The sequence below is a fragment of the Ananas comosus genome, linkage group 25 (assembly GCF_001540865.1).
Source record: "Ananas comosus cultivar F153 linkage group 25, ASM154086v1, whole genome shotgun sequence".
In the NCBI taxonomy this organism is placed as follows: Eukaryota; Viridiplantae; Streptophyta; class Magnoliopsida; order Poales; family Bromeliaceae; genus Ananas; species Ananas comosus.
In genome coordinates this window covers 2,835,064-2,851,015 of record NC_033645.1, presented here as the reverse complement: position 1 = coordinate 2,851,015, position 15,952 = coordinate 2,835,064, and the positions used below count along the sequence as shown (strand labels likewise).

The 15,952-nt window shown below is 32.6% G+C and overlaps 1 protein-coding gene across 3 annotated transcripts; it reads right to left on the bottom strand.

Moving 5' to 3' along the window:
* Positions 3,235-9,355, bottom strand: LOC109703604 (probable serine/threonine-protein kinase PBL11). 3 transcript variants are annotated; one of them, XM_020224284.1, is made up of 6 exons: positions 9,119-9,355; positions 8,307-8,431; positions 7,170-7,550; positions 6,253-6,513; positions 5,755-5,877; positions 3,235-4,239 (listed from the first exon to the last, which is right to left on the bottom strand). In XM_020224284.1, exons 3-6 carry the CDS (start codon positions 7,506-7,508, stop codon positions 3,739-3,741), a joined length of 1,224 nt encoding a protein of 407 aa, XP_020079873.1. In that variant the 5' UTR covers positions 7,509-7,550; positions 8,307-8,431; positions 9,119-9,355; the 3' UTR covers positions 3,235-3,738. The 3 variants fall into 3 exon arrangements, with proteins under 3 accessions (XP_020079873.1, XP_020079872.1, XP_020079874.1); XM_020224283.1 differs by lacking the exon at positions 8,307-8,431; XM_020224285.1 differs by lacking the exons at positions 5,755-5,877; positions 8,307-8,431.

Below are 15,952 nucleotides of genomic sequence, written 5' to 3'. Positions count from 1 at the left end.
CTAGGGGTTGGAAAATATGATAACTTATTTATGGTAATATCTCATGTGACAGTGTTCCGGTCCAATACATGATCACCAGGTCGAGATTGCATGTGTTAATTAATATATATATATATATATATATATATATATATATAATATAAATATGATATATATTATATACCTAGCAATATGAGGGAATGTTTGGCTCCACGTAAATTATTCTAATAATTAATTTTTTGGCTGAAGAATATTTTTTAGGTTGAGTTTAAGAAAACGTATTTTTTTCTTCAAAATATTTTTCTAGATTTGATAAAAAAAAAAAAGGTAGTTATTTTTTTTTTATTTTTTTTCTCTGAAAATAAAAATTCTTAAAAAAAGTTTTTTTTTATGAAAAACTTTTGTCCGTAAAAATAATTTTTAGAATTTTTCTTAAGGAACCAAATTAACACTTCTTAAGTAATTCACAATAGTGGCATTTTACTTTTTGTGATCAGAAACTATTTTCTACTCCTGACATATTCGCTCTTAAATTAAAGATGTTATTTAGGTACTAGGTTAATCATATCTTTACTGCCCTTCGAATGAATTTTTTTTTTATTAAATTCCTCTAACTTTTGTGATCATGCAGTAATAATTATCTGTATACACAACAAGAGAGATATATCACTGTGGCTCGAGTAAAAGCTACATGTGACTCTGGAAAAGTCGTCAAATTGGTGTTTGTTTCGACATCGAAATCGTGAGATCGCATGAACTCCCACCGATCACAATTAGACGGAGATCGATCTTTCGACTTGAATGGCCGAAATCGAGTTTGCGAAACTCACAACTTTCTTGCTCTCCAAAAAGCATGTCGAAATCGTGAGATCATATGAACTCCCACCGATCACAATTAGACGGAGATCGATCTTTCGACTTGAATGGCCGAAATCGAGTTTGAAAACTCACAACTTTCTCGCTCTCTGAAAGTATATGAAAAGTAACGCAGAAAGGTGGTGCAATTTGAGCGGCCAACAAATGGCCTTGTAATTCCTTTTGACCTGAGATGGGCACTGCCCCCCACTTAAAGCTTTTTTCCACAAATGCCCGCTTTCGGTTTCCTTTATAGAAATAAATAAAAAGGAATCTCACCTCGTACATGATTTGTAAATTGTTATTAATTTATACCTCTCATCCACCCTCAACACCTGGCTATTAAAACTTTTTTAAATGCATAATATATATGTATTTAATTACTTTATTTAAAAATAAATAAATAACATGTTATCCGCTTCATTTATTTCTTTTAAAAATAAATTTAGCTGAAAATGTGAATCGACTAAAATTCAAACTTCAAGTCCTTTACCACATGTGCCAGGGACAGTCGGTTATTTAATTACTTTATTAAAAGGACGAAATTAGTGGTTTTAGCTGTTGCTTCTATGTTTCCATTTACATCTCTTTCTTTAGTCTTCAGGGTGGGTGAATGAAGTTTTTAATTTTGTGAAAACAAACAACATAAGAAGAAATATATGAAATAATATTTTTCATGGGTATTTTAGTCCTTATCAAGCTCAGAATCTGTATAATTAGGACCGTTTAAGATAGTCATAATCATACGCAGTTGCACTCAAAAGAAAGGGCTAAGAAAGTAGTGGTCCAAGTTGCAGTTTCCTAACTTTCTGTTACACCTAAAAGAACGCGTGTAATTAATGTTTTATTTTCTCATTCTATGTTATCTCACTTCACTTTCACGCTACAAATGCACGCCTCGAGTTAGAAATAAGGCAAACTAGATCACCTAACACTAGGCCTCGTGTCATTCTCTAGTGGCAAGTGTCTGTTTGATTTGACTTCTGCAGCATAGTCCACTCTCAAAATTATGTGTTTAAACTCAAACAAGCTTTTCGGTTCTAAAAGCAGACTAGAGAGCGACGTTGAGGAGATGCCCTGCTCGTCCAAACCGCTCTTCTCAAACAGCAATTCTGCAGAAGTTCCGAATCTAGCGTCGAAACGAGTGCCGTTTTTCAGTAAGATCAACTACATGCTTTCAAATCCTTGCGCGCCTCGAAAACTTAAATCTAAGCTTGGAACAGATTTAGGGCATAAATAATCGGCACAACGGGAGGAAGCTTCACATGGTTTGAGTACCAGGGCTTACCTAAGAGGACAGAAATCTTGTTGGCAAGTGGTGGGGATGCTTCAGAAGGAATATTTACATGTCACTGACTTATGGAGGCAATGTTCATTTGTGGACAAAGAGATGCAGAGCAAGTTTGGATCCTAGTAATCATGTCAAAAATTCCTGACGCTTTTCTGCATGTTATGTTTCTGTTGATTGATAGACTCATGATTTCACCACTTTGTTCCAGTAAACCCTAGTTTTCATCTGCAAGTTTCTTTGTTTTGTCATCAGCTTCACCATCACCATTTTCAGGGCTTGTTGCCTGCAAGGAATGCGGGAAATCAAGCTCTAGTCATTTCAATCTGCTGTTGATTAGCAGTCCATTATACCATTGTTGCATCCCAAATAATGCCTAGCTATTCTTCTCCTGCTTTTAGCAGCAGCAGCAGCAGCAGCAGTCCCCGATAGAACGTTTGGTCCGCTGTTATCTGTTAAATAATACGAAACAACAGTTAATTCTCTCACCGACCGTCCCTAGAGCAAGTGACAAAAGGCTTGATGGTTGACACCCGAGACTCAACTTCGAATCTTAATTGATTCACATTTCCAGCTAAGTTTATTTCTAAATGAAATAAACGAAGCGGATAACGTGCTACCTATCTCTCTCTAAAAAAAAAAAAAAAAAAAAAAAAAAAAAACAATTATTCTCTCAAAACTTAAGCTTGTAGAGAATAATATTTAAATTTTTTTTTATTTAACGCTTTCCTTCGCGTCTGAGTTCGAAACTTTTCGCAAGACCAATGACGTAAACTTAAATTAAATGAAAAAATAATAATAATGCAAAGAGTCTGACGTAGTTTAAACTCAGGACCTTTGCTGATACCACATAAAATAATACAAAACAACAATTATTCTCTAAAAACTTAAGCCGATCGAGAACGGTGTTTAAATAGTTTTATATTTAACATTATCAAAAACAAAGATAAAATTATGAAGCTCAAAAACAGGAGCGTCAATTCAGTACTACTGATGATACTATAGAACAAAGTTGTCTGAGTTGTCCTATTAGCTCTACTCAAACAACAATTCACCAAACAAACGTAGCCTAAACTATTAGGTGTATAATTACCAAAGAAAAACACAGATCAACTGCAAAGTTTAATCATCATGAATAATCAATCAACCACTAGTCAACAATCAAAAAATAACAAACAATAAAATGAAGCAATCGACCCCCAAATAAACCCATCCAATATTCCGCGAGACCGAACTTGTGATACAAGAACATATATCCTTGTAAGACCAATCAAATGTAGAGACACATATCACTTTTGATCATTTCACCACAGGAAACAAAGCCCCCAAAAATAGGGAAAAAATTAAATAAAAAAAAAAGAATCTAAAGGACACCAATTCAGTCAATCATATCTAACAAGGACAGGAAAATCTACAGATTTCCAAGCTACACCGCCTATCACGGATAGGCGGTATCGTTCGTCGTGTTTCCGCCTGTTAGCCCGTTCGTCGTGTTTCCACCTGTTAGCCAACCATGCACGCCAGAACCAAGAAACCATGTTGCCAAAAAGTAATAATTACAAAAGTGGTTATTTTATCAAGATCAAACAGAAGAGATCTTCATGACCACCAAGGTATCAAGTCCTCACAAGTTTTAGTGTCCAACCCAATCCCATTTTCATTGCCCTAATCTTAAACTTCAATTCTCGTCCTTTTTTACATCCTTCTCGAGAAGCCGCTTCTTCAGAAGCACTTATGAGCGGCGGTTGTGGATCCCCGATGTCCAAAGTCTCTACCAATTTCTGTACCATCCCCAAAACCTCGCTCATGTTGGGTCTAGATTTGGGGAGCCTAAGAAGGCACTTATTTGCTATAGTAGCAAGTTTAGTTGCTGATTTTAGGGTGTAATATCCGTCTAGCCGTGGATCTAAGATAATGCGGAATTTTTTCACATCAGAAATGTAGGGTTTGACCCATTCCAAGAGCTTTTGTTCGCACTTCGGGCGGTTTCGATCTATTGGACGGCGGCCTGTTATGAGCTCATAGAGGACGACGCCGTAGCTCCAGATGTCACTTTTGGTGGTGAGGCGACCGGTTCGCATATATTCAGGAGCTGCATAGCCTAGAGTTCCAACTACCTGTTTGGAACAAATAATCCAACTATTTGGATTATGCATACATTGAAACAAAAAACATCAACGGGTGAATATATATATATATATATATATATATATATATATTAGTATATATATATATATATATTATATATCATTAGAGTCCGGCAGACTTATGGCCATCAAGTAGCCACAAGACTCTATGTATTATCAAGTTTTCCGCTGTTATGAGTTCCCCTTTGAATCATTTCCTCCGTTTAGATCATACTATTCAACCAATCCATAATTACTATTCGGAGGAACCACGACCACCCCCGACTCAAGCCGCAGAGAGCATCATTGTCATCCGTAATCGCGAGCATACCGTTAATCCAAGAAGCGGAAAACCTATAGCCCCACACTTGTTTTGTGTATTATAGCTTATTATAGCTTACCTAATTCATCTCTCTCTCTCTCTATATATAGAGATAATCTATCTATTCTATTACAATTAAGGAGGTTGGGCAACCTTATGCGTATGACACCGTCCCCCAACTCTCCACTTCCACACACACACTATCACAAAACACAGCACACACACACTACCAACAGATATATATATAATATATATATTATAATTTGTGATTAATAATTGTTATAAGCGCTATCTAGTTAATTAGAAATTATATTGAAATATTTAAGTTTTTGGATACTTTCAAATTTTTAAAATTTTAAAATTTAAAATTTGTTTGATTCTAATCCTAAATTTTAATTTTAAGTTTGATTAATATTCTTTAATTTATTTTTTAAATTCTAATTATTAATAGCTAATTAACATTATTAATTATAATTAATTTAATTTATTAATAATTACGCTAATGAAATCACGTAATAAAATTAATCTAACCTGATAGATACAATTTAAATCACATAAAATATCATTGTATAAAAAAAAATATAGTATTTAAATTTTAGGAGTAAAATTTTAGAAATATAATGTATTTCTGTGTATATATAATTAATTTTATTAAACAATTTCATTTACAATTTTAATTTTCTTCTATTTATTGATTTTTTAATAAAATTATTTTGATAGATTTATCTCAAATTCTTTTCATATAAATTTTTATAAAATAAATAATTGTATAAATTTACTTTCGGCATATACCAATTTTAATGACTTTTATTTAAATAGATTTAACTATTAAATTATTTTTATATAATTTTTATTTAATTAATAATTAGACTTATAAAACTATATAAAAATATTTAAAAAATAAAATTTATTATAAAAGAAATTTTATATCCGCAGCATCGCGCGGGTAATTCACTAGTATATATATATATATATATATATATATACACTTGAGAATTACTAACCACAAAAACATAATCTAGCCAAAATATGCAGAGAGTTAGCAGTTATTCATGATCATCTACTAAGCTGTGTAAATGCAAAAATACAGAATTTACAGGAAGAAAGCTGAAGTGCTATTAATTCTATCAATGCACAAGACACTGCAAGAAACAAAGTGCAGAGATTACTTCATGCCTACATACCGCTGTTGAAACATGGCTCAGTCCCTCTGCTGGTCCTTGTCTGGCCAACCCAAAGTCCGATAACTTTGCGTTCCAATTCTCATCCAAGAGAATGTTGGATGTTTTAAAATCTCGAAAAATAATCTGTATGAATACGTTAGATTCACCACCGTAGTTCTCAACTCTCAAGGTTAGAATAAATTAGCGTCAAGTGCCAACTTGGCCCAGTTGTAGCTTCTGGAAAAGTGTTATTTAAGTAGAGTCGTTTCACAAAGCACTAAAAGCTTTTCCCTTAGTATCATATCAACAACTTCCGCTTGGTATAAGCAAAAGAAAAGCTGATTTCAGCTTCCCTCCAGTGCAAAAGCACTAGACTTTTGGCTGCAGAACACTTGACAGCTGCTTCTTTAGTATAGAAGTCATTCCACAAGCCAAGCAAAAACATGCACTACACAAATTAACTCGTTTGATTATATCAGATTACGTCAGGAAGATTATAGGAGGAAGGAAATGAAATACCTGAAAATCCATCCCTTCATGCAGGTATGTCAAACCACGAGCTGCGTCAAGCGCTATCTTCAGCCTCATGCCCCATGACAGAGTTCTAGTTGATCGACTAGACAAATGATCCTCTACACTTCCATTAGGCATATATTCATAAACAAGAAGAAGTTGCATCCCCCGTTCATCGTCTTCAATGCAATAGCCTATTAACTTTACAAGATTTGGGTGCTCAACCACTCCAAGAACATTTACTTCAGTCACCCATTCCTTGTGGCCCTGTTGCAGAATAAATAATAAAAAAAATTGATAAAAAAAGGCATATAGGAACATGTCTCATTCACCAAACTTTTTGGCATCTATTCCAGGCATCGACTCATTGTTGACATTAAGAGTTTAAGTAAGACAAGCTAGACATGCAAGTCTACAGGAAATTGTTAAAAGAGTCAACAATGACCTAAAGATATTCTGCTAACCATGAATGGCTTTGAACAAGTGACCAAAAGTAGAAGTAAAAGAGTTTGTCCTTTAAGAACGCCTACAAGTTGACTCACTTTTATAGGTATTGTCGTTTACTCCATAAGATGTTACATAGTTTGACAAACTGCCAATAATAAAAGCAACAACCGCAAAGAATAACAACAGTAACAATTATCATTATTCCAGAAGACTTTTTCCAAATTCGGTTAGGGCGCATCTATATTAATAAGTATCCATGGAAAATTTGGAAACTCAACAACCAGCCGTCTATCTTGCTCAAACATTCTATAAATTTGAGCCTAATTCCTTGCTCAAGAACACATCTGGCAAAGGAAGTTATATCCCGTAATCAGCAATATATTTCTCTTTTCTACAAGCCAATGTCAACCAGCTACGACATACATAATGCAGAAGAAAATATAGAATAACAAGAAAAAAGATTAAAGGAAGCTTGCCTGCATCCCACTACGGTTTAATTGTTTTACGGCAATCTCTATCCTGCCATGCGGTTCCTCAGGGCTCCGGATTGAACCTCTGTACACGCAACCAAAACCGCCTTCTCCAACCATAAGCGAGCGGCTAAAATTCTTTGTGGCATTTTTCAATTCAGAGAATGTGAAAATTCTCAGATTGCTCGGCCTTTGGGGGAAGCCAGGATACTTAGACCCTGTTGGGGTTTCTGTACTCCTGTCGGATACTTCTAGAGAGCTCGCCTTCGACCCCGATGCCCTAACATCATGATCCAAGAATTCCTTTGCCTCTCCATTTAAGAATCTGAAGCACCACATGACCATACTATACAAGTCCCAAGTCCCCTTCTTAATTCTTTGCTTTTTCTGCAAAACAATTTTCAGCAATGAGAAAGAGAAAAATTTTATAATAACTATTGCATGGAGCGGTAAAAACATTCAAAGAAGTTACATCAAAAGAAAGCGTCAAGAAAAGAGATGCTTTTAAATTTTATGGTTTAATATCAGAGAAGTACATGAGTAAAGAATCTTCTTCTTCTTCTTCTTTTTGAAAGAGAGAGAGAGAGAGGTAGCATGCTACCTGTTTCGTTCATTTTTTTTACAAATAAACTTTGTTCGAAATGTGAAGTAAATAGGTTTCGAACTTGAGACCTCAGGTACCAACCATCAAGCCCTTCGCCACTTGCACTAGAGATGGTCGGTAGTAAAGGAATCATTAATAGGGAGTAGTGTACACAAATTTGGACACAAGCCGCTACCCACAAACACATAATTTATCATTCCCCATCTAATACATTAATATAAGCATTAGCCACAAAACTTCCTGAAGAAAATTCTGATATTTACTATATGTCATATCATAATTATTTGTACATCACAAAATGATACATTGTGAATTACTTTGTTTAGTATGAATTAGCGGACTTCTCATTTACGAATAAAAATAGAATTCACCTTCTTCTGTCACTGAAAAAGAGTTCGAAGGACAAAGAAACAAAATTTCCATCCATCTCATAGAACATGAAAAACATAGTCATCCAAAAGATCATAAGATGTGATAATCAAACTTAGGACCTCTCTTGGAACGAAGGAAGTTTAGTACTGGCTCTGATACCATGTTACCGGAAATTTTGATCTAGCAGAAAATGACGCGGGATTTGTCTTAACACAAATTTTGATATGTAAGTGTTGTTTGAGTAGTGTTGTTGGGAGAAGCACTGCATTAAGATGGCTCCAACAGCTTCTCTCTGCAGTAAAATCAGAACCGACAAACTTGAACTTCTACTTTTTGAGGCTGAGAATCTCATTTCTGCTCCCCGCTGCAGCAGAAGGCTTCATAATTTCTTTCTACCAACTGGTGTACTGCACACTGCTACTACTGAAAGCAGAAGAAGAAGCAGAAGCAGAAGCAGAAGCAGAAGCAGAAGGGAGGCCTACTATGCCTTAGCCCTCAATAGACACTTTACATATTAAGGGCAACAGCAATTATATGGTCCCAAACTAAGAATCCAACACCAAATGCTTCATCCTTCTACAAATCGCTTCTAGAGGGTCAACAATCTCCTTTTCCTCCGTTACAACTCAAAAAGGATATCTTTTTTAAACCAAATACAATCGAAATTAACGGTAAACAAAAATGAATCCAACACCACATGCTTCATCCTTCTACAAATCGCTTCTCGAGGGTCAACAACCTCCTTTTCCTCCGTTACAACTCAAAAAAGATGTCTTTTTTAAACCAAATACAACCGAAATTAATGGTAAACAAAAGTGAATCCAACGCCAAATGCTTCATCCTTCTACAAATCGCTTCTAGAGGGTCAACAACCTCCTTTTCCTCCGTTACAACTCAAAAAATATATCTTTTTCAAACCAAATACAGTCGAAATTAATGGTAAAAAAAGATGAATCCAACAACAGATTCAAAAAAGTACCTCTCTTTATATGGAAATATTTGCCTCTCTGAACTTGTAGCGTGTCCAAGAGCAATCTCCAGAGGCTCACAGAGAGAGAGAGAGGGAGAGAGAGAGAAATGGATTAACAAATGGATCCAAAAAAACCCTCACAAGAGAGGGGGGAGGAGCTTCGTGGAAACGAGGAGACAAGGGTACGGGAAGAGGAAAAGTGTGACGCGAGTAACAAAACTACAAAAGAGAGGGATAAAGCTTTCGCTTTTTTCCCCGTTCTATTTAAAGTTTTTAGGTCAAAATGGACGGAGACCCCCCAACTATTTGAACATTTTGAAATAATTCTCGCCACTTTCTTTTTGGTATGAAAACTCCTCAGCTTCTTCCTTCTTTTTTTTTTTTTACAGAGTTAAATAATTTTAGTAAAGAATTTTATAAGTAATTTTATTAAATTTAAGATTTTTAATTTTTTTTTCAGTAAATAAGATTAGATCAAATTTGAACTAAGCATAATTTTAATTAAAATGGGGTTGTCGATGGAGCAATAATACTACGCAAGTTTTTCACTTAAAAGTAGCAGAATATAAAAGTTTTATTGTGGAGAAAATTAGGTTGAGTTTTTGAATTTTAAAAGCATAAAAGCTATCATAAAATTTCGTTCCATATCATTATTCAGAACCTCTTGTATAAGAATATTTTTGATACTTTTTTTTTTTGAGAGATAAATATATTTTTGATACTATTGGCTTTTTTTTAATTATAAATAAATGACGGAACAAGAGAACGAAAAATACTGTATATGATTATTCTTTTCCTTGTTTTATTTTCTTCGTAGCTAGTGCGGTTCTACTACAAACAAATTAGCAATAATAAAAATTTTAAAAATCAAACATTTTAAATACTGATTTATCAAATCATATATACTAATATTTTGCTAAATAATTTCCGTGATTTAAATTTTTCTGATGGAAAAAAGTAGTAGAAATTTAGAAACTTGATATTGCACAAAAGTCAAAGATACGCATGCACACAAATATCCCACAAAATATCACACGGTGAGAAGAAGTTAGCGGGCCTAATGAGTTGAGCCCGGATCCGGCCCGTTAAAATCCCCTACTGGGCCTGGGCCTATTTAGGATTCCTATATTATATATTAGCATTAAATCTTGTAGACCGTTGAGACCATTTTGACTCGACCATGGCGAGACATTGCCGAGACATCGTGCACCACGTCATCCTGTAGACCAACACACTCATGTTAGTACACTACTACGTAAAGGCCCTTTTAATCTTTTATAAATTCTTGGTGTTCTTGGTTTACATTGTCCCTAATGAGTGATTATTTTAATTTTCTCAACTATTATAGTATTCCAACTCCACCTAATAACTACCATTGTCCACTACCATTGTCCTGTTAATATTGACAAATGTCCTTGTATTATCAGATCAAATTGTTAAATTACGTTAGTGATCGATCACAAAAACACATTTTCAGAAATGCATTCACTCTTTGCTTAGACAAATTTGTGTTGGCGCAGCTCTCAAGCTTGTGCAAGATCGGAGCTTTGAGATCGTTCTCACTTGAGAAGTTGCATTACTTGAGGGAGATAGATCATGAGAACCTCTGGAATGAGTTCGCTGGCCTATTTTCTCTCGAAAGATGCTATCGACCATTTCCACACACTTGTCACGGACTTAAGCGAAATCGCTCGTCAAATCCATACAGCGCTCGTCTTCTTTCGCAAAGTGAGCAAGTCTATCTTTCTAAGTCAGCACCTACTCGTCATATGACTAAATACAAGAGAAAGAGAGTTTGAGAAATATTGTATATTGATAGAAGTTAAGAGTACAACTGATTTACTAATAAGAGGGGGTGGAGGCCACATCCCTATATAGTCGACTCACCATGCAGATTACAAATGAAAAGACGTAAAGTAACGCATAACTACAAAGCAAAAAAGAGATGCTACGTCCTTCCAAGAGACTACATTTATTGTCATCTATAAACTCTAAGGGACTCTTGACCTTTCAGTATTCGCACCATCAATCTTGAAATCTGCGTAGAAGCTTTTAGAACGCCCCAGCAAAACTTTCGACAGAACACTCCTTCGAAGATTAGGTCCCTGTCAAGAAGAAGTCAGCGAAAAATATTTTGTCCGTGACACACTGCTCAAGCGGATAGTTTATATCTCTATATTTTTCATCAATATTAGACAACTATATTATTCTCGCCGTGCTTGTTTAACGTGTCATTGGGATTGGCTACACTTTCGCCATTTTCTTCCAACCCAATTCAGCTCAATCGGTGAGTTTTCTTTTAGAATTAATTTCATATCGAAAATTATAAATATATCCCTACTGTTAGAATTCGATAAAAAAATTTAGTTAATCGTAGATTAAATTTAATTAACCGTAGTTAATTAATTAGATGAATTGATATTTTTGCCCTCTTTAATTAACAGTTGAAATTTTTGAAGAAATATATTAGTGATGGTAAAAAAATCATGTCACTTATAAAATAAACAGTATTTTAACAGTAAAAAACTAGATAAACATATTTAAAATCATCATAATTTTTACATAAATAATATATGAAAGTTAAATTTGTAATAATATACCTATAAATCTATATAAAATTAGCCCTTTCTTTTATTATCATCTTACTATTATAACGTTCATTAAAAATTTTATCTCAAATATTGTGTGACACGTACTTTTTCTTTGAGTTGTCATACGTGCAAACCATCATATAATGACAAGCTCTAAAGTGTTGATTTTTAGACTATTCATTTAATTGATAAATAATATCAAAAAATTATAAAATTTAAATTTTAAATATTTTTAATAATATATATTAAATTTAATTAAATTTGTTTTTTAAAATTTTTGTGCTATCGTGGAACCCATATTTTCGGACATAAAATAAGAACAATCCAAAACAAAACAAAACAAAACAAAAAAATGGTGGGAATTCCGAAGTCATTCGGACCAATTTAAAATAAGCTTGCCGTGATCTGCAGCTGATGAGTTGACAGGGAAGAACAATTTCGAGGCCACTGCACTGCCACTGGAGGAGAGGAGGGGAATAAAATTTGACCGCGTCCCAAGAATCACGACACGCATAAGATCTCATCCGTCCAATCACGATTTGACGGCCGTAAATCCCCCTTCCCCATCATCATCATCCTCCTCCTCCTCCCCCCACCCCCCGTTTCCACTCAAACAAGTACAACCAGGAATATCAAATCCCACCCGTCCAATCAGAGATCGCCCCATGAAATGGACGGCCTCGCGCACTTAATTCGGTGCCCCCACCGGGGCCCCGGGCCCGGGCGCACTCAAACTCTTATCACGCTGACATGCGGGGCCCACGACTCGATGTCACGGACGTGACATATCACGGTCACACTGCATAATTTTTTTCCCTAAAAAGAGGGTGCACCTTACCCACTAATAATAAAACAAAATTATTGCATGCACCCGGCGCACCATACATTAGCATAAATTTTCCGTGTGTCGCCCCAAACAGAAAATCTAGTGTATAATACTTACACCGCTTCATCTATTCCCAACTAATTATATCTTCTCTATTTAAAAAAAAAATTAGAATAAAAATATTTTTACGAATATCATGATGGGATGAGTGAATTTCAAAAAAGCAATTTGATTGATTAGGGATACCATTCAACAATATAAATATTACATTTTAGAATTTTTTCTGCTTGAGGTACTGTTGTGAAAAATTTCTCATTATTATCTATTATAATAGATCTGAAAATATAGAGGTGCGATATTTTAGAAGATATACAGTGTATTTAATTATCACATACAGTGTATCTAAAATGTATAGTGTATAATTTATAAAAATTATTATACCATTCTCTTTTCGAATTAAATATATTTTATCTAGTCAATTTGTAAAATATATATTACTTTAGGAGTCAGGTTACTATACACTTATGAGTATATATAAATTTCTTTATATTCATAAGTTTTCGGCCATTAAATCTATCCTTTTGATAATTTCCACCCGTTACATCATACTATTCAACAAATCACCAATTCAACGCAAAAAAACCACTATCATTCTAATTGAATACTATTGTTATCTTGATAGCACATTCCTTTATCGAACGATCGAAAATTTATGAATATAAAAAAGTCTATGTTCATAAGAGTATAAGAGTATAGTAGTCATAGTCTTGCTTTAGATACTAAAAATCTATTTTACTGGATCTTATTGTAATTTTAAAACATAAATTTCAAAAACTAAATAAAAACGGAATACTTTACAAAGTAAAATGGATATCTTTACTTTCATGTTGTTTACGGTGATGAAGTATCCAAATTGATGATTTAATATATATAAGTTAGAGTATGTCTTTTAAAAAATATATAATTATTTAACATCATATGTCAAATAATTTAGTAATTACAAAAATGATGAATTTTAAGAGACAAGGTAAAGCAAATTCCAAATCACTCATTCACTAAATAAAATATTATATAATTATATAATAAATTTATAAAGTTGGAATGATGTAAATCATATTTAACAATATCCATCATCCATCGGAAATGAGAAAACAAATACTCTAACTATATTTTGTTACAAATAAGTAATAATGTATAAAACTAATATGAATTATGGACCATTTTAATTTGTCTGCCCAATTTTAAAAATTTTAATTTATTGATTTGAATCAGTCGACGACACTTTGACTTTAAATTTTGTATATCATGCAAAATTTAAAATTATAAAATTATTAAAATAAATAATTAGTTTAGATTAAAAAAACTAAAGTACTGCTGACAGACTCAAATTAGATAAATTAAATATTGGATTGTAAAATTAAAATTTATAAATATTGAGTAACTGATCCAAGAACATGAATAATTTAGATAAATTTCTTGCGAATATTATGGTGTACAGGATCATGTAAGGATAGACCGGGTGCACGAACTGATCTCTCGCACGGTGGCGACGTCATATCACTGAGCCCCGAGGGATCTTCCCTTTATCTCCTCCTCTCTTTTAAAATCCTACGCCTCGTATTTCGAGTCTCGCAGAACCCGCCACACCCCCCTCTAATCATTGCTCTCCCAAATTTTACGTAATTTTTTTTTTTTTCATTTTCTCTCCCCCTCCCCCCTACAAATATATAATAATAATAATAATATATATTGTTGTTCAAGTACCATTAACTATTTTTTTTTTTAAAAAAAAAGTTTAAATTATACTTGTTGAGAGATAAAAGACAAAAAAGAACAGAAGGGTCCGTACAATCTAAGTCAGAATAAGTGGAGGAGGGGATCATCGGTAATCGGTGAAACCACTCCCCACAAGCAAAAGATACGGAGACACATCACAAATTGTTTCTACACCGCACGTATACGTGTATCTCGTGCACATGCATGTTCTGGATGTTCCTATTCGGATACATAAATATTTTACTACGAGTTTAATTTTTATTTTAACAACATCTATTAAATGTTTAGTGTTTGAAGTTTTAAATTAATTTGAATTTTATCTGCTTTAGATTCTATACTAATTTTATTTGTAAAATTTTATTTATTGAGAATAAATAAAACAGATAGCAGAAAATAGTAGCATTATTTTATAAAAATTTATGATAGAAATTTTGAATGAAAATTTAACTTATTAGGGCCCATTTGGTTGGGGGAATAAGTGGGAATAAAGAAAGTTGACCCTGCTATTCCGCCAAACGGGATGAAAATTGGCCGGGATATTTTATCCCGGTCAAACCTTGCTATTCCCGATTATCCCAAGATAGCAAGGAATTTGTTATTCTACCATTTTAGTGGAATAACGCTATTCCAATGCTTAATTTCAAACTTAATTAAAATTATAAATTGAATTAAACTAAAGTATATAAATATAATATATTATATATTATAATACATTATTTTTATTATAAAATTATTAATTATACTATATTAATACATATTATTTATATTTAAATATTATAATAAAATTTATAATAAATTATATTTAACTGTTATAATAAATTCTTTTTATTAAATTTAAGTTTAAGTAGAATTTTTTAAAAAAATTATAAATTTATTATAATAAATTATTTTTATTAATTGTTCCCACCCCTATTCTTATTTTAAAAAATTTAAAATTAAATATTAAATTTCTAAAATTATATAATTTAAATCTCAAAATTAAATTATAATTATAAATTTAAATTTTAATTTTGATATTTAATTTTGAAATTTAAAATTTGATATTTTATATTTATTAATTAAATTTGATCTTTAAATTTAAAGTTTGAAATTAAAAATTTAAATTTAAATATATAAGAGATAATATGATTTTTTTTATTTATAAAAACTACTATCTTCTTATTCTATCTACCTAACAAAGTTATTTTTTTTTTAATCCAAGAATAAGCCAATTTCATTCAAACGCAAATTGATCTAATCCCTGCTTATACCTTAATTTAATACCTATTTCCGGAATAGTCACTTTTTGCTTATTCCCGAACCAAACGATACCTAGAAAAATGTAATTATGCGTATGTGTTTGTTAGCTAGTGTAATCATAATTAGTTAATTGGATTCGGCAAAAATTCGTACGGGTATAATTCGGATAAAATTCGTCTTTTAATTTTTAAATTCGTTAAAAATACGGCTAAAAAACGGATTCGGTATTATTCGGAAACGTGATTTATACGGATATTTAACGTTCACCAATTAAAAATCGCGAATCAAAATTCGGCTATATAAAAAATAATATAATAATTAATATACTATATATATTATTATTATAATTTTTTATATAGATTAAATATTATTCATTATTAATAATAACTTTATTAATAATACAATAATTTA

Bases quoted from the DNA above. Each gene is read 5' to 3' on its own strand.
- LOC109703604 (XM_020224284.1), bottom strand. From the start codon at position 7,508: ATGGTCATGTGGTGCTTCAGATTCTTAAATGGAGAGGCAAAGGAATTC. The intron at 6,514-7,169 runs GCAAGCTTCCTT...ATTCTGCAACAG, and splicing joins TAAACCGTAGTGGGATGCAG to GGCCACAAGGAATGGGTGAC. The intron at 4,240-5,754 runs GTATGTAGGCAT...TGTTCCAAACAG, and splicing joins TGAGCCATGTTTCAACAGCG to GTAGTTGGAACTCTAGGCTA.